General features: G+C 46.7%; 1 protein-coding gene across 6 annotated transcripts in view; it reads right to left on the bottom strand.

The window, feature by feature from the left end:
• Positions 1 to 14,361, bottom strand: part of LOC120639492 (ATP-dependent 6-phosphofructokinase 6-like) — a 39,072-nt gene extending 24,711 nt beyond the window's left edge. For 3 of the 6 annotated variants that reach the window (XM_039915333.1, XM_039915336.1, XM_039915334.1), the window contains exons 1-6: positions 13,462 to 14,361; positions 13,301 to 13,363; positions 13,075 to 13,212; positions 12,419 to 12,577; positions 12,283 to 12,336; positions 11,953 to 12,021 (exon numbers count right to left, since the gene is read on the bottom strand). In XM_039915333.1, the coding sequence (XP_039771267.1) occupies positions 11,953 to 12,021; positions 12,283 to 12,336; positions 12,419 to 12,577; positions 13,075 to 13,107 (315 nt within the window). In that variant the 5' untranslated portion in view covers positions 13,108 to 13,212; positions 13,301 to 13,363; positions 13,462 to 14,361. Of the gene's footprint in view, positions 1 to 11,952; positions 12,022 to 12,282; positions 12,337 to 12,418; positions 12,578 to 13,074; positions 13,222 to 13,300; positions 13,364 to 13,461 lie in introns of all 6 variants that reach the window. The other 3 variants (XM_039915337.1, XM_039915338.1, XM_039915335.1) reach the window with 3 other exon arrangements.
• Between the last annotated feature and the right edge of the window lie 12,017 nt (positions 14,362 to 26,378).

The raw sequence follows: 26,378 nt of genomic DNA, 5'->3' as shown, positions 1-26,378 counted from the left end.
ACATCGAGATGTTGGAGGCTCAGCAGGCCCAGCCCGAGGCCATGGAGGAGGAGCCCCAGGAGGTTCAGGGTATCTCAGGACTTGACACTACGTCTGGAGTGCCCCTGCCACCACTTCTGGGAGCTCACTCTCCAGTGAGGAGCGAGTCTTCAGTCAACAATCTGGACGACTTTTAGATGATGTCTTAAGTAGTCTTTCGCGCATACTCCTCTATAGGGTAGCCTAACTTTGGATGGTGATGTAATAGGCTAACTAAGAGTTGAGTACCTCGCTTTTGTAAAAGAGTACCACTCATATGTAAAAGTACCTTAATCGCTTAGGCTTTGGCTAAGAACTTGATGGATGGTTGTAATGGTTTAATTGCAGTGGAGTCTATCGCTGCAGAAACTTGTCTAAATTTTAATCCATGTTTCCTTACATTTCTGGGCTGTGTGTTGAATACCAAAGTTGTTATGAATTTCATGATCTAAGTGCTCACCAAATTTCAGCATTTTTAGACCTGTGTGCCAAAAGTTATGGCCCGAACATTGCACCTCGGCCTGCTGAAAAGCAGACTGGACATAGCGGCAGAAATTGCATTTTTCGCCCACCTTAACTGTCGATTTAGCTTTGGAGTTGAATACCAAAGTTGTAGTATGATGAATTATCTATCTGCTGTAAAAATTTGAGCGCATTTCGATGAACAGAGTGCAAGTTATGAATTTTCTTGTAACAAACAGCGTTGCTGTCCCTGTTAATATTATACTCGTTCCAGTACTACTTTTCCGCGCTTACCCTTCTGTACTTGGGGAAGTCATATGTCACCCTACTAATGAGAGAAATTGCCATTCCAGATGGTGGGAGCGACACGTGGCAACCCTGAGGGTTTCGGGGACGCGAATGGTAGCAGTTCGCAGCGCCCGCCACCACCGCCACCCAACTTTGCGGAATATCTGGCCGCCCAAACCGAGTTGCTCCGTCAACTCGTCCAGGGACAGCAACAACAGCAACAGCAGCGGGGTGGACCCAATGTTCATCAACCTCAAGCTGTTGGTTACCCGGAATTCTTGGCAACTCAGCCCCCTCTGTTCAACAAGACAGAAGAGCCACTGGATGCGGATGCTTGGATTCGCACAATTGAGTCCAAGTTTTCACTACTTCTGGCACCATGCTCAGAGCAAAACAAGACTCGATTTGCCGCGCAACAGCTTCGCGGTTCGGCTCGTCTTTGGTGGGATAACTACCTTGGCATGCTCCCAGCTGATCACGTTGCCACTTGGGATGAATTCAAGGCTGCATTCAAGGGTCACCATATTCCAGAAGGACTCATGGATAGGAAGCTGAATGAGTTCCTGGCTCTTACTCAAGGGACACGTACAGTTCTCCAATATGCCCAAACTTTCAACAATCTCTATCAGTACGCGGGCTATCATGCTGACACAGATGTTAAGAAGCATGATCATTTTCGTAGAGGCTTAAACACCAAGCTCAAGGAACGACTAAACCCCATTAGGGTAGACACATACAACGAGCTGGTTAATCTCGCACTCACTCAAGAAGACTGTATCATGGCTCACCGTGCTGAGAAAAAGAGGAAAGCGCCAGCTGGACCCTCTAGTGCGCAGCCACAGAGGTATCGCGTAGTGCAGAATGTTGCACCCCAGATTCCTCAGAAAGCCCCTCAGCCAGGGCGTTGGGTTATCAGGCCTCCACTGCAGCAGAGCGTTGCACGTTTCCCTGTTCCTCAGTTAACTGGCCCAAGGCCAACTGCTCCACCGCCAGCCCGTCCAAGTGAGGTAAATCGTTACTTTAATTGTGGGAGTTCAACTCATTTCGCCCGTGAGTGCCCGCAACCCAAGCGACAAAATCAGGGCCAAGGCTTTAATCAAAACAACAAGAACAAGGGCAGAAGGCAAACTGTTCAGGTCAAGCAAGGGCGTATCAATTTCACCACTCTTGCAGAACTCCCTGAGGGCGCACCAGTGATGACGGGTACATTTTCTATCCACAACAAGCCTACAGTTATATTATTTGATTCTGGTGCATCGCATAGTTTCATTGGTGCAAAATTTGGTGCAAAAGTGGGTTTGGATTTTATTCACACGAAAGGGTCATACATGATATCAACCCCAGAGGGTAAAATTGCTTCGAATCAAATAATACGACTTGTGCCAATCAAGTTGGGTAGCCTAATCATCAACACCGACCTTATACTCCTACCACTTGAGGGTATAGATATCATCTTGGGGATGAATTGGATGACTCAGCATGGGGTTATAATAGATATTCCCGCCAGAGCGGTTGAATTAAATTCGCCAAAATATGGAGCCACTACTCTCTATTTACCCTTCCGAGAGTGTGTCAATTCCTGCGCATTTGCCATGAGCACATCCAACCTAGAAGAAATTCCTGTGGTATGCGAGTACACCGATGTGTTCCCGGATGACCTGCCAGGAATGCCACCAGATAGGGAGATCGAGTTCGTTATTGAACTACAGCCAGGCACTGCCCCTATCTCAAAGAGGCCATATAGAATGCCACCCAAAGAGTTGGCCGAGTTAAAAATTCAACTTCAAGAGCTGCTGGACAAAGGTTTCATTCGCCCTAGTGCATCACCTTGGGGTTGTCCAGCTCTCTTGGTAAAGAAAAAGGATGATAGTTTGAGGTTGTGTGTGGACTACCGACCTCTCAATGTGGTGACCATTAAAAACAAATATCCACTTCCCCGCATTGATGTTCTCTTCGATCAACTGGCTGGAGCTAGGATTTTCTCAAAGATTGATCTTCGCTCCGGCTATCATCAGATCAAAATTCGTCCATGTGATATTCCTAAAACCGCCTTTTCCACACGGTATGGACTCTATGAGTATTTAGTCATGTCTTTTGGTCTCACAAATGCACCTGCCTATTTCATGTATCTCATGAACTCGGTATTCATGCCTGAGCTCGACAAGTTTGTCGTGGTTTTCATTGATGACATCCTTATTTATTCCAAGAATGAGGAAGACCATGCTAAGCACATGTGCATTGTTCTCCAACGTCTTCGGGACCATCAGCTCTATGCTAAATTTTCCAAGTGTGAATTCTGGCTAGATAGTGTGAAATTCTTGGGCCACACTATTTCCAACGAAGGCATAGCTGTGGATCCTAGTAAAGTGCAAGAGGTGATGGACTGGAAACCTCCTACCTCCGTTCATCAGATTCGCAGTTTTCTGGGTTTAGCCGGGTATTATCGCAGATTCATTCCGGATTTCTCCAGAATTGCTAAGCCAATGACTGAACTATTGAAGAAAGGAGTGAAGTTTGTGTGGGATGAAAAATGTGAAAAGGCTTTCCACACCCTGAGGGAGCAGTTGACTACAGCACCTGTCTTAGCTCAACCTGATAATACCAAGTCCTTTGACGTGTATTGTGATGCGTCGGGTACTGGCCTTGGTTGTGTGCTCATGCAAGACAATAGAGTTATTGCTTATGCGTCACGAGCTCTTCGACCCCATGAGCAGAATTATCCTACTCACGACCTTGAATTAGCAGCTGTCATTCACGCTCTAAAGATATGGAGGCATTATCTTATGGGTGCTCATTGCAATATCTACACCGATCACAAAAGTCTCAAATATATTTTCACTCAAGCTGACCTGAATATGAGACAAAGACGGTGGCTAGAATTAATCAAGGATTATGATCTTGAGGTGCACTATCACCCAGGCAAGGCTAATGTTGTAGCAGATGCATTAAGTCGCAAAGCTCATTGCCATTGCCTATCCGTGGAATCCTACTCAGAAACCCTCTGTAATGGGATGAGGAAGCTCCAGTTGGAAATGATTCCCCAAGGTACATTAAATCACATCTCAGTTGAACCAACTCTTCATGATCAAATCATTATGGCCCAATTACATGATAAAGGTGTTGGGATCATTAAACAAAAACTCTCTCAAGGAGAAAGGAAGTATAAGTGTTTTCGTCAGGACCATAAGGGAGTCCTATGGTTCGAAAGCCGTTTAGTTGTTCCGAAAAATCATGATCTTCGGAAGCAAATTCTCGACGAGGCACATCTTTCCAAATTTTCTATTCACCCGGGCAGTACCAAGATGTACCAAGATCTTAGGCAAAATTTCTGGTGGACTAGGATGAAAAGGGAAATTGCTAAATATGTCTCGGAATGTGACACCTGCCAGAGAGTCAAAGCCAGCCACTTGAGGGTAGCCGGTTTGCTTCAACCTCTGCCTATCCCATCGTGGAAATGGGAAGACATAAGTATGGACTTCATTGTTGGATTACCCAACACATCCCAGAAGCATGACTCCATTTGGGTTATCGTGGATAGACTCACCAAGACGGCACATTTTATTCCAGTACATACTACTTACACTGCCAAGAAGTACGCTGAGATCTATCTCGATCGTATTGTTTGCTTGCATGGGGTACCCAAGACAATCATTTCTGATCGTGGGACACAGTTCGTTGCACGCTTTTGGGAACAGTTGCAAGCATCTCTTGGGACAAAATTAATTCGAAGCTCAGCTTATCACCCCCAAACTGATGGGCAAACTGAGAGGGGGAACCAAATCCTGGAAGACATGTTGAGAGCTTGCGTCATTCATTATGACAAGAGTTGGGACAAATGTCTAGCTCTAGCGGAGTTCTCATATAACAATAGTTATCAAAAGAGTTTGAAAATGGCACCATTTGAGGCCTTATATGGTCGACAGTGTCGTACCCCTTTGAGCTGGTCGCAAGTCGGAGAACGAGTGGTATTCGGACCCGATCTCGTAACAGAGGCAGAAGAGAAGGTGAGGGTAATACAAGAGAATTTAAAGGCCGCCCAGTCTAGGCAAAAGAGTTATTTTGATAAAAGGAGAGACCCTTTGCAATTTGAAGTAGGTAATCATGTCTATCTTTGCGTCTCGCCAACCAAGGGTGTGCAGAGATTCGGCGTGAAGGGCAAATTAGCTCCCCGATATATTGGCCCTTATGAAATCACTGAGATTTGTGGACCCGTGGCCTATAGACTATGACTTCCTCCTCGATTGACAGCAGTACATGATGTTTTCCATGTTTCTCAACTCAAGAAATGTGTTCGGATTCCCACCGAGATCATTGAACAAACAGAAATATTGGTAGAACCAGATCTCTCTTATGTTGAATACCCTATCAAGGTTTTGGATCAAAAGGAAAGGGTCACTCGAAGAAAAGCAGTTAGAATGTACAAGATTCAATGGAGTCACCATACCGAAGAGGAAGCTACCTGGAAACTGAAAGCTACCTAAATCAAAATTTCCCCGGATTTCTGAATTCCACTGGAGGTACATCTCTTTCCTGCACTTAGCTTGCTTATCTGAATCTCGGGACGAGATTCTTTTAAGGGGGGTAGGCTGTAACACCTCCGGTGTTTAGCACTATTTAAACATGCCATTAACATCAAATGACACAGTAAACCCTGTTTTGGTGATCGCGTAAAAGCCGAAATTCCGTTTAAATACACCAAAAAGTCAACTCTCGCACCTTTGCTCAAATGAACTTTTGCCCAAAACAAAAGTTGTAGGGTTTGACAATATAAACAACTTTCGTGTTCAAAGTTTTTCAAGTTACAACATGAAATTTTGAGTAAACCCCGAAAAATAGTGGGATCATTTAAACTTGAATTCAAATTTTTAACTTTCAAATCATTACTCAAACGAAGTTTTGCCTGAAAGGAAAGTTGTAGGAAATGGAATTTTGAACAACTTTCGTGTTCAAAATTTTTCATGTTTCCATTGAAAATTTCGAGTTTTGGCTAAGTCAAACCGTGGACTTTCTTTTCTCTCTCTCCACTCCCTTTCTCTCTCCCCTCTCTCTCTCCCTCGCTGACTCTCCCCTCCCTGCGCGCGCGGCAGAGCACGCGCCGCTGCCACCCGCTCGTCGCGCCGCTGGCCGCTCGTGCTCGCTGTCCTGCTACCGCCTCGCTGCTGCCTCGCTGCGCCACGCCATCACCACCCCACTCGAGCGCGCACGCCGCCCGCCACGGCACCCGCTCGCCATCATCGCAGCGCCTGCCGCCGTGCCATTACTGCCCCACCGCCCGGCCGTGCCACCGACGCCTCCCTTCCCTCTCCCCACACGCCACTGCCCACCCAGCCACGCACGCACACCGTTGACCTCGAGGCGCGAGGAATGGGCCTGCTGCCGCTCCGCGACGCCGCCGTCGCGACAAGTGAGCCCGGACGGCGCCGTGCCTTCACCCCGCGCCCCTCCCCTACCGAGCTTCTCCCTCTCTAATTGCCTTCCCAGGAGCCGTTCTCACATCCCCGCTCCACTCCCCTCCCTCTCCTAGAGCCGCCGCCTGAGCTCCACTGCCGAGTTCCCCTACGCAGCCCTCTCCTCCCCATTTTGCTTCGCCACCCCGCGTTCCCGCTCATCCCCTTTCCGTTCCACCCCAAACCGAGCTCCCCCTCCCCTCCCCGCACCTTGGAACGCCGCCGCCGGCGCCATGGCCGCCGCTCCTCCGTAGGCCGCCGTGGAGCCCTACTCCCCGACACAAATTGACCCCCAAACTCGCTCAATCGTGGTCCAGTGAAGCTTCCCGGCCGGTCGTCGCCCTTCCTCCCACACCGGAGCGGCGCCGCCGCAGCTCGACGCCGCCGGCGAGCCACTACTCCGCCGCCCACCCCGCCACTGGCCGCCCCCGACCTCGACAAGCCTACCTTCGAGTAGCTCTCGCCTCCCTCTTGCCGTTCCCCCACTTCCCCGCCGCCGGCGAGCCTTCTCCTCGCCGGGAAACCCCTGCCGCCGCCTCCCCTGTTCTTGGCTCCGGCCAAGGGCATGTATGTGAGCCCCCAATTTGTTCCAGGGGCCTAGATGCAAGATTACATTTCCTTTTTCTTTTTGTTTTGAAAAACAGCAAACTAGTAAATTCGTTTAAAAATCGTAGAAAAATGGAAACTCAATTGTTCTGGAATCTTTGCAAAGAGATCTACAACTTTTTCTACATGCACTTTTTCATTTGCTCAACAGTTTTTATTTCATTTAAAATACAACGAAAATGTACTTTATATTAGATCTCAAGATACAAGCATGAGCTATTAGCCATTTTTGGTCAGTGGGTTACATGTTAGATGTATAAGCTTGTGTAAAAATTTCGTGGACAGTTTACATGCCTAGCTATCAGTTTATTTAAATCTTGTTGTATGCCTAGGAAGGATAGTTTTATTTATCCAAGTTGTTATGATATGTTTCATGGGTTCAAACTTTTACAGTACTTGTATTTTAGTTCCAAGAGTCTACAGAAAAAGTTTGAGAATTTTTAGTTAAGTCAAGCTGGACCAAATGATTTTTGGTGAGGATAGCTACATTAAATTATTAAAAATAGTTTCTGTACATGAAAAATTCTAATAATTTTTCTAGGGGTTAACTTTGAGTATATAACCAAGCTGGTAAAAGATGAGGTTCTGGAACTGGCTAGAACAGTCTGTAGAAATTAGTTTTTGATCCATGCAGCTATACTTTGCTCTATTTTTCATGCCCTGTCCAATGCTTGTTTAATTGTGAAACATTTATGGCAGGCTCATCTTTAGATAGAAAACACTCAGTTAAAATTTCAATACCATTAATTGCATAGTTTGACCTGTAAAATTCATTTTTGTTTCTAGCAGTAGCTGTTTGTTTTATTTTTCATGGTTAACAGGCTGCATAAAATGAGCTAAAAATTTCACAGGAGGCAATTTTCTCAGAGGTGTACCTTGCATAAAATTTTCAAACCCAGAATCTCTGTTTAACTTTATTTATGATAAGGACATGCTTAACCAAGTAATAAATAAGAAAAATCATTTCTTTAGCTGCATAGGGATAATAGGTAAAATCCACCCTAGTAACTTTGTGAAATCAGTTAATGGTCATTACTCTAAATGATTGCCCAAAATGTTGTAGCAATATATATTGCAAATCATCTTGAGTTGCGTTGGATTACAACTCTTTAGTGAAGAATTGATTAAATCGTATCACTAAAATAACTCACGCTTATGCATTTCATATAGATTCGACTACTCTCCCTGACGGTACGTACGAGTTGGTGCCGGAGTCCGAGAGTGAGCAGCGTGAAGCTCAAGTTAATCTAACTGAAGTCACTGAAGACCTGAACCAGAGTTCAGAAGAGCCCAAGGCTAGCTCCGCTCAGGAAGGCAAGCCCCGGAGCATGTCCTACCTATTCTAAATTTATGCAACTATTTATATTCCTATTTATTTGTGCATTTAAGTTGCAGGAATTATTTGGAACCTTAGTTGCATGAACCTAGGTACCTATGCTTGAACACTAGTATGTGTAGGTCGCTAGTTGGCTATGCTAATGGTTCGGTAGAAGTCGAGTGATTTCCTGTCACTCGCGAGCTTATAGGAGTTGAATGACTACTACGCACTGCAATATAAGGTTTACGGGCGGGGTTGTGGTACTCAGGATACCCCGTCTGTTTAGTGAAAATGGATAAGGTCGCGGTGTGTGGTAGTGGTGGTTAAGCATTTGAACGTACTAACCACATGCCGAGAATATGGTAATCGGTAAGCTTAAGTACCTGATGGAACCGGCCGTGGAACATACTCCCCACTGTCTGGTCCATGGTCACGCACGGGTGCAGGGCACCCTAGGGCGGTGGGCCTGTTTCATGCCCGGGGAAAAAGGGGAAAAGTCGCATGGGTGATTGTATTCCCCATGCGTGTGTTTAGGTCTGCTTGGCCAGGTTAACAAATTCGATTCGAATCGTCCGTCTCTCACGGATATTGAGACTGCTTAACCCTTTTGCCACATAGAGTAAGAGGTGGAACAATGATGATGAGAAATATGGTTGAATGAGGAAAAATAATTGTTTTTCACCATGTATGCTTTAGGATAGATGCTAATGTAGAATGGTTAATCAAACTAGAACTTGAAAGCTAAAATCGGAAAATAAGGACTTACTCTTTATTGCTTTTCGGCAAAGACAAACCCCTCAAGCAAAAAGCCTTGCATGTCTAGTTAGAGGGCTAGCTATATCCTAGTCGGGTAAGCCTTGCTGAGTATTAGTATACTCAGCCTTGCTTGTGGCTCAATTTTGTTTCAGGTGATACCTTTGAGGACATGATTGCTAGTTTGACTTGGCCGTGTACTCTGCCTCCTGGTTGGTCGGTGGAGTGGGATACGACTCCGGCCAACGATGAAAATGCCGAGTGATGTCATGTACGGGCTTCATCATGACATCATGTATCGTCGTTTAGAACTCGTTTTATTTCCGCTGCAGTAAACTCTGAACTACTTTCAATTCGAACTTCAAGTACCTTTCGAAGATTTCGAACTTGGTTTGTAATACTTAAGCTAAGACTCTATAATGTAATGCATCTGGGAAATGTTGTACTCTCTGGACTCACCTTCATGTGGGTTACATGTAAGCTTTGGGTTCGATTGACGCTCAGGTGGATTCTTCGGGACTTTACCCGACAGCACTGCCGAATTACTCCGTTTGAAGTGCGTGTTAGCCGGGATGATCTTTAAGATGATGGTTAGCGCACTTGAGCCGGATTAATTAGGGCGGTACTGCCACAGTTATCAAGGTGACCGTGATTGTGTTCACGGAAGAGACTTGATTGCCGGGAAGCGATACTCTTCGTGAGTGCTTCAACAACGTGGACGTAGGGGCGCCTTTGTCGCAAACCGAACCACGGGATATATCCTCGTGTCGAGAGTTCGCTTTCTCTCATCCCTCTCTTTTAGCTTCCGCATTTCATATTGCAACTTGTGTGCCTTTACTTTCTTAGTGTAGTATCTTGCTAGGATTGGCTATAGGTTGCAAAACTCTTTTGGGATGAGGGTCTCACACTAAGGTGAACCGTAGATGCACATCTAGATAGCTTGTTTTAGTTTAAGTTTTGTGCAAACTAGTTGGAGCCATAGGTTAAGGTTTTTAGAGTGCCTAATTCACCCCCTCCCCCTCTTAGGCTAGAGCACCCGATCGCTTTCATAATAGAATTAGACTATGGTTACCGATATCTATTTGAAGTATGTTCTGAGTTATCGGATATATGCTTCTTTATCTGGTTGCGTTATTGTTCAATGCTTGCATTGCATGATTGCCTTGTGCTTGAGATGGTTAACATATCGGCCTTAGAACTCTATCAACTACTCCAGTATTTGTATGTTTGCTCTAGTGTGATGTCTGTCCAACCGGAGGGTGGGGGCTCCGCGCGGAACACTAGAGTATCGCTTACTAGTGTAGACATGGTGTCTAGATTAGCTAAGAGTTGCTGGATGTCAACTATACCCATGTTTGTAGAAGTAGCCAGCAGGTGGTGACTGACAGCCCTGTTCGAGCCCTAGTAATCCTCCATGTTCGGTATGGGGGTTAGGAGGTTCATAAAGCCACCGGGGTGTACGGGCTCCTCCCGTTGCTTCGATAGCGGTCTTCCTGTTGTGTAGTTTAATCTCTCTAACCATAAGATGACATAGATATAGCTAGCATAGCATAGTTGATTCGAGCATTTTTTTTTCTTTTCTTTTATTTATTTATCTAGAGGGTAGTTTATGTGTGTGTCACACTACCTCCAACCATGTTATATATCTTACCCCTATTTATGCATGAGAATATCCAATCTAGATAAAATTCATCAACTAGTCTATATCTCTTCACTCACCGTCTTCGCTGCGGAAATATAAATGACACCCCGGTATACTCCCGGGTAAAATGCTACAGCGGTATTCTGTGCGCTTGCGGATTTATTCGTGGTCCATGAAATACTGCCACCCCAATTGGCGTCTACGGGCGTCATCGCTGCTTTCCCGGTGGTGACGTTGGCAGGCGCCAATAGCCGCGGAGAGCATGTCTCTTTGGCCCGACTACTCGATAGGCCGTGCCTTTGACTTTGACTTAACAAAGAAATGTTGGTACTCGAGGTAGCCGATGGAGTAACGACTCATGAAGAAGGTAAAGAACTTGTCTCTAGGACCACAGAGAGCATGCCTCTTAGCCCCGACTACTCGATAGGCCGTGCCTTTGACTTTGACTTAACAAAGAAAGGTTGGTACTCGAGGTAGCCGATGAAGTAACGACTCCTGAAGAAGATAGAGAACTTGTCTCTAGGGCCACGGAGAGCATGTCTCTTAGCCCCGACTACTCGATAGGCCGTGCCTTTGACTTTGACTTAACAAAGAAAGATTGGTACTCGAGGTAGCCGATGGAGTAACCACTCATGAAGAAGGTAGAGAACTTGTCTCTAGGGTCGCGGAGAGCATGTCTCTTAGCCCAACTACTCGATAGGCCATGCCTTTGACTTTGCCGAGACAAATAAAGGTTGGTAGTCGAAGTAGTTATCGATGAATCGCCGGACTTCCGAGCTGAAGTCAAGCCATGCATTCGAGATTGGTGGCGTCATGAGCAGGAGCTGAAATCATCATTGGTGTGTTGACTCTGCGAGCTGGAGTGATCGAAGGAATTGTCAATCTGTTGCTGATGGCACTGCACTGCTTGATGACATCTCAGGGCTCTCTTCTGGTTGTTAATTTTCTTGCATTTTGCTTTCTCATCGCCCTTCCATCTAGATGGTGGCTGTAGGGGAGATCAGAATTATTTTTGGTCGTGACTTCCAGGGGTGTAGCTATAGTTGTGCCCACATTGACTTGCTTGATAAGGTCGTCTTCTTCTTGAGAAGAAAATTCATTGATCTGAGAATTGGGATTTCTCAAAATAATGATGCTTCATTTGCCAATACTAGTAGGGTGCAGGTACGACATCGCACGTGTCTAAACTACAATGTTATGAAAAAATAACAACACTAAATTTTAGTTGCAACAAGCATTTTTGAGAAACTATATATGGTGAAAACAAGCAACGAAGTCGCAATTGTTGGATATCAACTATATATAATCTATGAACCAAGATATTTGGATATCACAACCTCATACGAGTGGTCACTTAAAAGGCAATGTCGTGAAGGATTTTTGCATTAAAAAAATAAAGATATCTTGTGAAATATTACCGCAATGTCATTATCAATTGTCTTGGGGACTCCGGCCACAGAAACTTTCAGGCCACGTTTTCGGATTTCCTGCCAACAATTCGTAACATATCAGGGTAAAGAACATCATAAGTAAAACTGCTATTTAATTTCCACATTATTTCCTGCAAAATAAAGCATATAGGTAGACAATGATGTTTCTATAGTAGTATATGTTAATAAAATCAGCATACCTTCTGTTTTGTACCTATTACCACAATGATGTTTCGTAGAGGCTTCTTATTAACATATCTTCTATAATCATGCTGGAAAGAATATATGTCAAGAGTCCACGTTCTCAGTGATAATTACCTTGAATATCTCGTATGCTCCCTTCTGAGTTCGATCTCCTCCAATGATATACACCTGGATAAAGTGTGCTAGTATATGAGTCAACGTCCAGTCAGAAGATGTATGTCGATGGGTACAATTGTAAAATCGTATTTACCTGATTAATTCCATGATCTTGAATGTTATCAACAATCTTCTTTATATCATGACCACCTCGTGATGTCCCAAGAATTGTACCACCCCTTTTGTGGATGTCGTTGACACTATTCGGTGTCAGGGGAAGATAGTTGCTAGAATAAAACCCTTTGTATCCATTCTGCAATTAGTATAACATGCTAAGGCAGACATTAATCAAATTTTTAAATACTGAATTATCAAAATTCAAAACTGATTATCCTAGACCCACTATTTATGGGAGGATTACGATATCAAACCTACCAGTCAGCATACATATTGGTCGCTCTTACTTTAAATGGACATTTGACTAAAGCATCAGCCTTCACTTAAAAAAGGAGAGCAAAGCCTAAGCTGCCTTAATTGATAAACCAGGGTCCCTCTGGTCAGCCCAAATATATGGCTTACATGGAACGGAAAGTGATTCATTCAAACACGATCTAATTTTGTTCTACACGACACACTAAAATATGATATAATATCCTGTGCTAATAATCAAATAAACTGGCCGGTCCTTTATTTAACAACAGCAATCTATAGCGGAGGGGACAGGTTGTGATAAAGCATGGGTCAGATGCAGGATTAGAGTTTTAACTATTCATTTGGGTGATATATGGCAATTAACAAAAGGACGCATACCTGTATTCCAAAGACGCTGCTGACATTGTACATGTGTGACAAGCTACACACCAATTCTCTGATAACAGTGTTAAGCCCAGGGCAGAGGCCTCCACAAGTTAGAATGCAGGCTTTTACTTCATCGGGACCAAAATAAATCTACAAAGGCTCAAGTACAAGGATATTTCTGTCAGCCTAGAAACAAGTAATGTGTTCCCATAACTTGGAGGGGACTAATGTACCCTACCCTCTAACGAGGCCCAGCATGACGGAAGTGGACGCCACGCCGACTGTTCTTCTGAACAGCCACCTGTAACAACAGAAGATGTAACTGCTAGTAAATTCACCGTCAACCGCAATATCCCAATGCAAAGCATCGTAAATTTTATTTTTTTTCTCTTGTTTTACCTTTTGCGGTACAGTATCATCTTCATTGACGAAGTACTGCCTGGCATTTTCATCTTAACATATTGCAGAGCTACCAATGCACAGAACTGAATAAAACAACTGAAAGCAGCAGACAATTTAGGATAGGCAAGGCAGGCCATACTTGACAGTTGAATAGGCTCGATGGTCTTGTAACGGATTAGGATAAGTCTGCCAACATGAACAAAAAAGCAAACCATCGGAACAAAGCGCAAACCAGTCGGCGACCACGATCTTCACCTGGCACCCGGCCCGCGCCATCGCCCAGATGGGGATCTCCATCCCGATGCCCGGCGTGATGTGCATGGTGGCGGTGGGCTCGAAGCCGTCGAGGCAGACGGGGGGCGACGGCGAGGAGGACACAACGGGGCGCGGCACGGTGGCTGTCGGCTTCGGCGACGATGACGGCGAGGAGGACCCCGAGGACGTCGTGGCGCGGCAGTGGCGGCGATGGCGTCGAGGACGTCGCGGCGGCGTCGAGAAGGACCCCGTGGGGCGCGGCGTCGCCTCCGAGGTCGACTGCAGGGGGAATCCGCTCGTTGGGCTTGGAGGAGGAGGCCTCGGCGAGTGCGGGGAGAGTCGGGAGCACGGCGGCGGTGAGGGCCCTCGGGGACGTCGGCGGTGCGAGCCGTCCGGATTCGCTCCAGCGTGGGTGGGGGGAGGGGAGGAGGCGAGTGGGCAGCAGCCCGCAGGAGAGAGGAGAAGAAGGGGGTGTCGAAGAGAGAGGAGGGGACGGGGTCCGAGCTGATGCATTGGCGGCGTGCGTGATCTCGGGCGGCCGGCGGCCGGAAGAATGGATGGGGATGGAAGATGAGCGTGATTTCCGGTGATGCCGCGGAGTGGGGAAGCCATCCCAGGGCGCGGGGGCTAGATATGCCTGTGGTGAGAAAAAAACGCTGTCGATCGGGGGCTAGATTTTTCGGTCTGCTTCGTCGGTTTCGGTCTGGCAATGCAGGAGGGGGCCTGACATGTAGGGTCATCTAATTTTTTTTGGTCAATGTTAATTTCAATTGTTTTGAATCCTTATAGTATACATAGATGCTGATCTGTCTTGATATGGGATGGTCATAGCTTGAACCATGCCGGTTAGCTGAAGTCACAATGCTGGTCTTGGCATGTGTGTTTTTAATCAATTCGTCTCTATGTGACGAACTTTGCTTTAATCCTTGAGCCAGATCGCTTGCACAGTCGATTGGAAGCATAACGAGGATGGTGCTGCTGGGATAGGTTCCATCTGCTGATAATGGAGTGGAAATCGGACGTAGCCTGTACTCTGTTCGCTGATCTCCCGGCTTGAAAAATTGAATCTGCGTTGACCCGGCGGCCAGACGTTGATGCCGATGAGAAAATTGCAAAATTAGGACTCCTAACATTGTCCTTTGCATATTTGCCATTCTAAACATCAACTTCGCAAATTTAGGATCACAAACATGTGTTTCTTGCATCTACTGCCATTAGGGGTATTTCCTCTCATTTCTACTTTCTTCATGGAATTGGGAGGGTGAAATAACCCTTTTGGCCCCCCTATGTACCGCATGTTGACATCGCATTGTCTTCTCATCTCTCGCGCTAGCTGGACGTCGCATCATCTTCTTCGTGACCTAGTCTGCGTCGGCCGCCGCCTCCAGCGTTCTTGCACTGGCCGCCACCCCAACGCCGATCCCCGCCCCAACGCTGGCCGCCCCCCTCCCTGGCCACGCCCACCTTGCCGCGCCTGCTATGGTGCTGCCAATAGTCTAACATGTTTACGAAATACAGAAAATGACAATCATAGTGTGGTACCGTGTTCCTGGTTTAGCAGTAGAGTAATCTGAAGTGTTCACGTAATCACAAAACACAACCAGTCGTTTTATTGCAGACGCACTAGTGACCAGTGCAGAATGGTGCTCGGCTCCTTGCGCCGGTGAGCGCTTCACGTTCTTGGCCCAGATTGTGTGGCCGTACGGCATGAGGTGGCAGATCAGCGCGCCGCCGGGATTGGTGCCAAGGAAGTTGAAGGAGACGTGCTCCCGCGCCTGCGCTGCGGCCACCGAGAGCACGCGCGCCGGCCGGGCGTCACGCGATGCACGCCAGCCCAAGCCACCAGCGCGTGGCGCCTCCCCCGACGCCGTGTGAACACCGTCAACGCCATGGCGATGCGTGCAGCAGGGGGTGGCCGGCTGCCTCCAGGAGGCGGCGACGTCCAGCGGGACGATCGGGAGAACAACGATGCGACCTGGTGAAAACAAAATGAGGAAGGGCAAAAGGGTCATGTCACCCTCCCAAATACATGAAGAAAGAATAGAAATGAGGGGAAATACCTCTGATGGCAGTAGAGGCAAGAAACGCATGTTTGGGATCCTAAATTTGCGAAGTCGATGTTTGGAATGACAAATATGCAAATGGCAATGTTTGGAGTCCTAATTTTGCAATTTTCTCGATGCCGATGGCTTCAGCTTCGAGGTGCCGACAAGGGTTGAATTAGCTGATCCATGATTGTTTGTTGATGTAGTCGCCACCTCGCCGGGTTGAGCGGCTGAGCATATGTCGCCCCTTGAGAGCTTGCTAGTCGGCTTGCAGTCATCGATGAACCATTTTAATTTGCTTCGTGTACATGCACGAGTGCAAATATCCATCTTTGAAACTTATATATCTTCAATAGTTAGCTTGCATGGCTCTGAGTGGCTGCATGCATGCTCGATCCAAAATTTGAGAACCTTGGTTGCATCGTCTTCAACAGTTAGCTTGCATGGTTCTGAGTGGCTGCATGCATGCTCGAGAATTTTGAGCCAAGTTGTCGAGGTTGGCGGCGGCGTGTTGGCGTAGCCAAACTGTCCAAGTGGTCGCCGACGGATCGCCGAGCGTTCCTCGCGAGGTTGAGGTAGTCGCCGAGCGGGCAGCCTGGTTTGCGCTGCCGTGTTGTCGTGGCCAAGTTGTCGAAGTAATCGTAGCTTGTTGACGGGCTGGAGATGACTCGTAGCAGAGGGAGGCCGAGCAGTTGACGGAGTGGTGCTTGTGGAAGCCTTGAAGAATATGCAAACCCACGTACAACTTCATGTACAATTAGCTAGCATCTTGATTCGGAGTTTGCTTTTTTGCCCATGCAGCGCTGTTCCGATCTCCCTTTTGAGATTGCAGCTTTTTGTCAATAAGGAAGGCATCCACATTGCCTTGATTTCTACTCGAACTCCTTGTGCATCAGACCAAAGATGATGGCAGCGCGGCGGTCTTGACTTCAAGTCCAAGAGGGATTCGCATTGGTTCTGTCTTGAAAAATTTGCGCCAACTTCATGATAGGTGGGATGGAGACGCGAGTCGGGACGAACCCGGACTCTCGCTTGGTGTTCTTCTCGGGCACGTCAGTTGAATCTCACTGACATCCTCGGTAAGTCCGTTGATGATTGCTGATGCACATGCCTCGAGATGATTGGTGATGTACCATCAGGAGGTGAGCAAGGCCAGCGATGCTGCTGGACATGTGGACTGGCGTGACGCGCACGTTTTCTCCTGAGATTGCATCGCCGTCGCAGATGAATTGAAGATAGGTCTTGTAATTCCATCGTCGCCTTGCTTCCTGATCTTGGCGAGATGGCTGATGATGTTACTAACGCCGTAGACGATGGAGATCCAGGAGCTGAAGACGAGCATTGTGCCGTCGCCGGGTTGTCGAAGGTGAAAAAAATTCTGAATTTTTGCCGCCGCTTTGATGGTGATCATGCGCCGGATGAATTGTCGTGCCTCATTCAGAATGAAGCTTGATGAAGTTGAAGATGCCATCGAATTCTTTTGATGATCGTTTGGCGAGAGGCCCCACGGTGGGCGCCAGCTGTTGGTGTTTTATCGTCGGGTTCTCTGAGGGATATCCCGAGGAGAGTGGTTGCAGGCAGGGACTCGCCGAGATTAGAACGCAATGGTGCAAGGAACACAAGGATTTAGACAGGTTCAGGCCGCCGGCGCGTAATACCCTACGTCCTGTGTGGTCCTGTGTGGTGGTTTGTATTCCCTTAGGTGTTGTTAGGGGTCCCTGCCCGCCCTTATATAATCCAAGGGGACAGGGTTACATGGAAAGTCCTAGCCGAGTACTATTAGAGTCCTACTCCAATAAGATCGAGTAGTTTCCATGTACTTTAGCTAGTCCTACTACTGTACGAGTAGTTACAAAGTGGTAAGGCATATTCCATGTACTATCCATTACTCTAGAATATTCCACACCTATGAGCAATCCCGCTACCCCGGGTCTGATAGCTGGTCCACGCGGTAGCGCGTGATTGGTTCACATGCATAAGAGATAGTAAATTGTCCATTTTTTCGTTTTAATCCGGGCTTAGAACTTGTAACTGGTATTTCTCCTTCATACGAACTCCAATTTTGTTGATTCTTTTTCTCGATTTTATCTAAAACCCCTATCTTCCATTTAGCTGTGTTTGTTTTGAAATTTCCACACTATTGCATAGATCTTTTACATATCGCTTAGTTTGCTACACCTCAAAATAATAATTAATAAAAGATTTGCCATAAAAATTGCAAATATAACTTCATATTCTGTAATTGTAAGGTAAATGTTATATTGTGTCCCAATTGGAGGTGTATATGAGGCCAAAAGTTTTACTGAGCTATAGAAACTTGATAGTTTGTCTTGAGTTATAGGAAACTATGCAGGAGATATATCTATTTGTGAACAATGTATGGTCCGACTTTTCCAAAACCATTGAAATTTTTTTCATAAGCTTATATACCTAACTTATGTTACTGTGTAAGTTTGTACAATTTCCCTCCTAGCTGTTGATCTGCCAATCGACGACCCACATGGCCACATCCTGCTGACTTGCCACGACGGTTGCCGTGGTGGTGGTGACAGGCGTCCGCAGCGGCGTGGATCGTGAATGGGACGGCGCCAGGCTCCTGCACCAAATTTTTTTCCGTCGTGACGGAAAAACCGATCAGGGTTCGAGGCGTCGCTCGCCTCGGAACTGCCGCGGAGTAGGGAGGGCGTAATATCTTATTCTCCCGGCCTTCACTTTCATCCGCGCTCACATTTCCTTTCCAGAGAAAGAGGAAAAAAGAGAGAGAAGCGCTAGAGGGGCAAGAGGGAACGGGGTGAGGGGAGAGCACAACCACTTCCGCCGCCGCATCGGACTTTGGCGATGGCTGATGGTAAGCACCGCCACGTGGTCCGCCGCGTCTTCGTCATGAGCTCTTCCGCCAGGGGTATCCATCGTTGCCTTCTTTGTTTCCTTATCGCTCGTTCTCACCTTCCCGTTCTGATGTTTCAACCGTGGCGGTTTTTTTTTTGCAGCGCTGCGTCGATTGGTCCGCGTCAGTGGATAGCGGCGCCGGGCGACGCTGGAACGTCCGCCACTGCCACTGCCGCCCCGAGCTCACCTCCGTCGTCGTCCAGCTGATCCTTCTCGTCGGATTCCGACCCTTCGGAGGAGCAGCACCCGGATGTGGCGGACCTGGTTTGCGAGGTGGACCAGGTGCGCGGTCGGTACTTTGGGGTTTCAGCACAAGCGGTGCATGAAGCGGCATGTCCCCCGAAGTGCGCGGAGGTCCTCCATTCGATACCACGAGGTCACAGTGACGTTGCCCGCGATCTGGACGAGCACATCAAAAGGAAGATCCCCCAGCCATGACCGGCGGCGCCGCTTTGCCTCCATGTGTGATTGCCGGCTCGACGACGAATCAGAGCCAGAAGTGGCGCGAGACGAGGCGTGGATGGAGCTGCGTGGGAGCGTCGACGGCGGGGAGGCAGAGCGGTGCAAAAAACCCTCGTTTGGAGCTCTTGAATAATGCCTCGCCAGGAGGTGCTGTAGTGGAGATGGTGTGCAGTTGTGTGGACATCGGCGAGCCAGAGCCGGTGATCAGAGACGACATGGTGGATTTTGGTGGGGGCTGAACTACTGCTCTCTCTTGCAACTAACATGCCGTCGTGGTGGAGAGCTGGGGATTTGTTTGGGAGGGGAGTGGAGGGGAGGGGAAGTTGAGTTGGCTGCGTCTCGGCAAATGTGGTTGGGAGGAGTAACTGGTCCCTCTTTGCCGGTCGTCGACAGGTGAGACCTGCATGTCAATCTCAGTTGCCACCCGCACCTCCTATCTCAGATAACGATCATTGAAGAAACTCTTTTTTGGAGCTCTTGAATGCGACGCCAGGAGGTTCAGGCGGCGCCGTGTCTCGGTGGGTGGCAACCTCATGCGGAATAGTAACCGGTGCAGCCTTTGGTACGGGAAAGGTCGCACAGTGCGATTCTTCTCGCCCGTGTTCGATCCTTTGGAGTAGAATAATAGTTCAGAAAATTGAAATATACAGTAACCGGCCCCTCTTCGCAAGTCGCTAACAGGTGGGACCCGCGTGTCAATCTCACAGAACTAAACGGACGCGATGAAGGCACTTGGTCAGCGCGTCGCATCCTCATCTCTGGTTTGTGGCACCTGGTTTCTGCGCCCCATATGTCAGTGGCTGTTGGGCAGAAACAACTCGGGACACCGACAGCGTGGACGCAGTGTCTCCAAAATTCATGAATCAGAAACAATAATACAGCATATATATCTACACTACTTTAATTAACTACTAATAATTATTTCACTCTAAAATTCATGAAGAAAAAGCAGAATAAAAGCAAAAGCTACACTACTAATAATTCAGTCTAGATTAAGTTGTCCTCTGGAATACTATAGCGCAGTGGATAGACAAAAGCAAAAGGAAAGTAATCGTCGTCCCAATCCAAATTTACAAATTAAATGCAGCCCAAGAACAGATTGAGCTCGAAACGAATCCGGCAGTCCTCGCTGCAAAACACTTTGCATCCAAATTGCGGCCATAGTAGAACAACAACGGAATCGCACTTACCGCACTTACACGGATCTACATCAGCACGCATCGGTAACACCACCGCCTTTCTCCTCATCCGGAGCCAGAATCTCAGCCACGTGACCTTCTTGCGGATCTGGTAACACTCCTCATTGCTCAACATTTTGGCACCGCCCCCACGGCACCTTCACCGGTTCATCGCCGACGACCTGTCTCATGTACTGCCTAGTAGTATTGTCGGCGCTGGTGCCACCATTGGCCATGTACAGGAGGATGGCAGCCACATAGGCCACCACTTTGTGTCCGCCACGGGCGGCACGCTCGAGATTCTTGTCGATGACTGACAATGGTTTAAGTAGTGGATAACGGAGGACGGCAATCATCCCGACGACGAAACAGGCCTCCAAGTTGCCCACTTGGGCCAGGCGAGGAAGGAGGGTCAGATAGCCATCGGGGATGACGTAACGATACAGCCTGTAAAACCGCTCGACGGAGATGAGCCGGCCGACTTCGAGGTCACTGCACACGCGGCACATGAAGTGGCAGGTCACCCGAAGCGAGCGGAGGTCCTCCATTGGCCGCACCGAGGTCGCAGCGATATGGCCCGCGATCCGAATGGCCAACTCAGTAGGGATATCCGCCAGCGACGACGGGCGGTGTTGCCTCGCCACCATGAGAGCCGGCCGGCGAGGATGGAGCTTTGCCGTGTGCACGTAGGCGAGCCGGAAATGAGGTGTTCAGATTACTTTAGCTCGAGAGGGGCCAGGCAGAGGGGAGAATTGTGGATTTCTTGAAAAAAAGACCACCAATTTTGGAGAGACCAAGTTCAGCTGGCGCCGCCGACAGCTTTGGCGGCAAGATGCGTGGGAAAAGGACCCAACCCCTCTTCTCCGGTCGCCGACAGATGGGACCCGCATGTCAATCTCACAAAAGAAAATGGATGGTCCCCTATCCTCAAGTAGTAAGGGGGCCATTCCAAATAGAATGCGAGTATGGTCTTCACATTGGGCCTTTCTTTTTCATGGGCCGGATGGAGTGGATCATGGTGGCTCACTCAAACCTCTGCCAGCACCACAGAATTTTCGTATTGGGCCAGACTTTGAAATGGGCCCAGGCCTTATATCTGCGGGCACCACCTGGCCACGGTTCATGCTGGATAGGCCAAACATGATAGCCATGACCCATGGGTGACAAGCGACGGTCTGCTGGCCCGTAATCGTACACGTGGATGTCAACTCACTGCTATCCAGTGGAGCCCGCGTTGACATATTTGACCCACAACCCTAACATGTGGACCTTCTGGTTTCAGTCAGCACACGTGGCTGGCAGCTACGATTACGTTTCAGCAGAGGAGGGGAAAGAATTACGGGGTGGAGACGGCTCCGTTTTCTCGGTGCCGGGCTGCTGTCCTATTGACGAAAGAAAAAACAGAGGGCCCAGCCCCTGGTAATAGCTGACCTCCACGTGTGTAGGAATACGGAAGGAGACATGCATAGGAGACAGACAAACCGCAGCCGTTAACCAGGGCCTATAGTTGCAAGTGTTACCCCACGTCAGCCTGCTCTGCCCGCACCGGTCAAACCTCTCGCAATGGAATCGTGTTGATATAGTTGACCAGCTACCATTCCATGACGAATCGCCCCGGTCTGGTTCTATGACGAATCGTCACATGTGGCAGCCGGTCTGGTTCAATGACAAATCGCGTCGATCACATGTAAGAGGACTAGATGTCGATTTTTTTTGTGATGATATGAAATATTGTTTTGTGATGCGTGTTTTACTTTTGTTATAGTTCCGCAGGTGCTGAGGGATGTGCCGGCGAACTATGACGGAACCCAATGTGTTCTGTGACGCGTGTTTTGGTTTTGTCATGGTTGTGTAGTGTCCGAGGACTGATGATGAAGACCTATGACGAACCTATCACTTTTTGTCATAGATGTGGTCTGTTCAATGACGAAGCTAAAAACGTCAAGCAGAATAATGTCATGGATGCTACTATTTCTACTAGTGCCCGCTAGACAAAAAAAAAATATTTAGCATGCACCACTAACTCATGTGGGTTAGGACCTCTTATATAGAATGTAGCCTTCTTACCATCCCACCTACACAGCACATGTGACTCTAGATGGGTTTCTTTTAAACTAACACGTGAATGTCCCTTTAGTCCCGGCTGGAGCCTCCAATTGGGATTAAAGGGTCTACATTCATTAGTCCCGGGTCTAAATGTGGCCAGGATAAATGTGAAGGACCAAAGATCCTTTCTATACTAGTGTGCGGTAGCTTACCGTAGGATCCTTCCTCCTCTACGGGGGTGCGGATTAATGGGCCACCAGTACGCCGCCCCTGGTGGACGGATGTTGTCGGCCAATGCTGGGAATGGATTCGAGGTTGCCGTTGAGACTGGAGCATGGTCACATCTGTGAGGGGTTTGGACCTTTCCTGCTGGCATGGACCTTTCCTGCTGGCAGTTGAAGGCAGGGACTCTTTGCTCCGATCTGCACTAAAAAAATTGAATTGGAATGAATTAATGACAATCAAGAGCCAGTGAAAGCGTAAAATCAACTCTTTTTGGTTTGTGCAATGTTATAGCATTGCTAATGTTGTATATTAAGACCATCTAGAAACTTCTGGAAAAAAAAAGACACCATCTATGCTGGGGTTGTGCACAAGCACTCGATGCTTAGCAATATTGAATCTCTTAGCATACCCTACGATAGTTGTGGTTTGTTTGATACCAATAGGAGATCTCCCGTATAATTCTGGTACATGTCTCGCCCAAATTTTTTATCTATAGCTACACATAACTCAGACCAACTTTCAATGCTTTTTTTTGAAAAGGAAAATTTTATTAATTTCAAGCACAATACATCAAGCTGATACATCGTCTTGAAAATTTCCCGACCTCTGCCTAAACAGCACACAACCTAAACGAGTTTGAAATAGATCCTTCCACACTAATGGTTGTCAATCCTAAGACTAGACCGTAACCCATGTGCCTGGGCAAAAAAAACTTTGGCCACCTGTGCCAAGAAATGAGATGCCGCTACAAGCTTGTCATGCAAAGAATACTTCTGAAGGATAGCCCATGTACGGAGCCAGTGCGTAGTTGAATAGATAACCAGCAAAAAGGAAGATTTTTTGTTATCAAACACCACTGCATTTTTGCATAGCCAAACAGACCAACACAAGGCTGCCGCGCCCAGAAGTACTAGTGGCTTATATTCTTTAGGAATTCCATTGAGCCAGCTCCCGAAAATTCTAGGCATATTATGAGGTTTTGGTATGCCCTAGGCCGCATTGACCGAAGCCCATACCATTCTTGTGAATCGGCAGTCAAAAAACAGATGTTGAATCATTTCATTTTCATGATAGAAACAGCACTATTGGTTCCCCTGCCAATTCCGTTTTGCAAGATTATCCTTTGTAAGAATAACGCCTCATCTAAGATACCAGAGGAATATTTTTATCTTGAGTGGGGCTTTTAATTTCCATATTCTCTTATTTTGGTTAGGACTAGGAGTGTTCTGATTTATTAATCCAGAATAATGTGATTTTATCAAAAAACCACCTGTTTGATCTAAGTTCCATTTGAATCCATCCCTTTTTTGGCTTAGATCGATAGTTGATAGACGTGACACAAGATTGTTTCACATCACCAACTTATTGCCAATTAGATCTTTACGCCAGAAGAGATTCGGGATCTGTGTACTTAGTACATCAGCCACTGTATCCTGCTTCTTCTTGACTATATTATAAAGTTGTGGATATTGGTCCCATAAAGGACTATTTCCTAACCAAGTGTCTTCCCAGAATCTTACTTGAGACCCATCCTTTATTATGAAAGTTCCGAATCTTAAAAAATCTCGTTTTACCTTCATCAGGCTCGCCCAGAAATGTGAATCTCCGCTCTTCCATTGGACTTGTACCAAAGGTTTAGGCCCTAGGTATTTATTGCGTAGGATCTGCTGCCATATACCATCTGTTGTTAACAGGCGGTATAGCCACTTACTGAGCAAAGCTATATTTTTTAATTCCAAATTGTGAATCCCTAGTCCCCCTTATCCTTAGGTTGACACAGGATGTCCCACTTTGCTAGCCGATACTTGCTTTTATGCTCGTCACTTTGGTAAAAAAATCTAGATCGAAAATAATCCAATTTTTTTTGAACTCCTTTTGGGATTTCAAAGAAGGACATCATGTACATGAGCAAGCTGCTAAGAACAGAATTAATGAGTGTTAAACGACCTCCAGTTGAAAGGTTTTTACCTTTCCAACTACTGAGACGTTTTTCAAACCGTTCTTGGATCTTCATCCAATCGCTATTAGACAATTTTCTATAATGAATCAGAATACCTAAGTATCAGATTGGGAAAGATCCTGTTTTACAACCAAATAGTTCCATGTACAGACCTTCATAATTCTTCGCTTCTCCAAAGCATAAGATTTCACTCTTATGGAAATTAATTTTGAGGCCCGATAGCTGCTCAAAAGCACAAAGAATAGTCTTCATGTTATGAGCCTGCTCCATGTTATGGTCCATAAAAAGGATTGTATCATCAGCATATTGTAGTATTGACAGCCCATCATCTACCAAATGGGGCACCACACCACTCAACAAACCCTCTGCTTTTGCTCTCTTAATGAAAACTGTGAGCATATCGGCTACTATATTAAAAAGGATGGGTGAGAGTGGATCACCTTGCCTAAGTCCTTTCTTTGTTTGAAAATATGGACCCACCTCATCGTTGACATTTATTGCTACACTTCCGCCTGAGATGAAAGACTTAATCCACTCAATCCACTTGTGTGAAAAGCCTTTCAACCGAAGCGTCCGAAACAGGAAGTTCCATCTAATTTTATCATAGGCCTTTTCGAAATCTATTTTGAAAATTACCCCACTCTGATTCTTGCGATGTAATTCATGAATTGTCTCATGCAAGATCACAACTCCTTCTAAAATGTTTCGGGCACGCATAAATGATGTCTGTCAAGGGCTAATTATGTTATCTGCGACCGAGTTGACACAGATTGTCGCCACTTTTGTGAATATTTCGAAACTCACATTCAAGAGGAAGATCGGCCTATATTGCTGGATTTTGCTAGCATCTTGTGTTTTTGACAATAACTTATGACACCAAAATTTAGACTGAAGAGAGGAAGATCACTGTTACGCAGGTCATGAAACATTTGCATGAGGTCCCCTTTGATGACGTCCCAAAATTGCTGATAGAATTCAGCTGGGAAGCCGTCTAGTCGTGGCACTTTGTTATGATCCATATCAAAGATTGCATCCCGAATCTCCTTTTCAGTGAAAGGAGCTACGAGGAATGTATTCTCTAGTGGACTGACTTGAGGGATATCATCCATTCTATCGTCTAGAGAAAAATTATTCTCTTTGGGAGGACCGAATAATTATTTGTAAAATTGGGTGATATAACCTTTTAGGTTATGCTGACCCTCAATTTTTCCGCCCTCGTGTTCTAGGGAGAAGATATGTTTCTTACGATGTTTGCCATTTGCATCCATCTGAAAGTATCAAGTTTTATTATCCCCCAAAAGAACGTCAGTCACTTTGGCCCGTTGATAATACTTTAGTTCCTCCTCCCGCATGAGTTTTATCAAGTCATCTCTGGCGGATTCCAATTGATTTCTCTCCTCGTCCGTGAGTGTTCTAATTTCAGCTTGGATGTCTAGGTTCGTTACTACCGATTGGAGGTTTTCCTTTTGTGCTCTATACACCCCATGGTGATAGCGAGCCCATCCCCGCAAGTGCTTTCTAAGTGCCCCCAATTTTCTTTTCTAGCGTTGCACCGAATTTTGTCCACTAACAGGTTTATTCCAAATTTCTGTGACCCGCTCTTTAAAATCCTCATGGGATAGCCAACTGAGTTTCATTTTGAATAGCTTTGCATGTCCCGTATAGGATGGGTCACCCGTTTCCAAAAGTAACGGCGTATGATCTGAAACGCCTTTGTCCAGTGCATGCACCGTTACCATTGGATATTTGAATTCCCATTTAGTTGTCATTAGAACTCTATCCAGCTTCTCATAGGTCGGATTCGGTAGAGAGTTTGCAAAGGTGTACTGTCTCCCCGTCAAATCTATCTCCCAA

This window comes from Panicum virgatum, chromosome 7K, assembly GCF_016808335.1.
Source record: "Panicum virgatum strain AP13 chromosome 7K, P.virgatum_v5, whole genome shotgun sequence".
NCBI classification, from domain to species: Eukaryota; Viridiplantae; Streptophyta; class Magnoliopsida; order Poales; family Poaceae; genus Panicum; species Panicum virgatum.
Note: the sequence above shows the minus strand (reverse complement) of the source record. Positions and strands in the feature narration are given on the sequence as shown.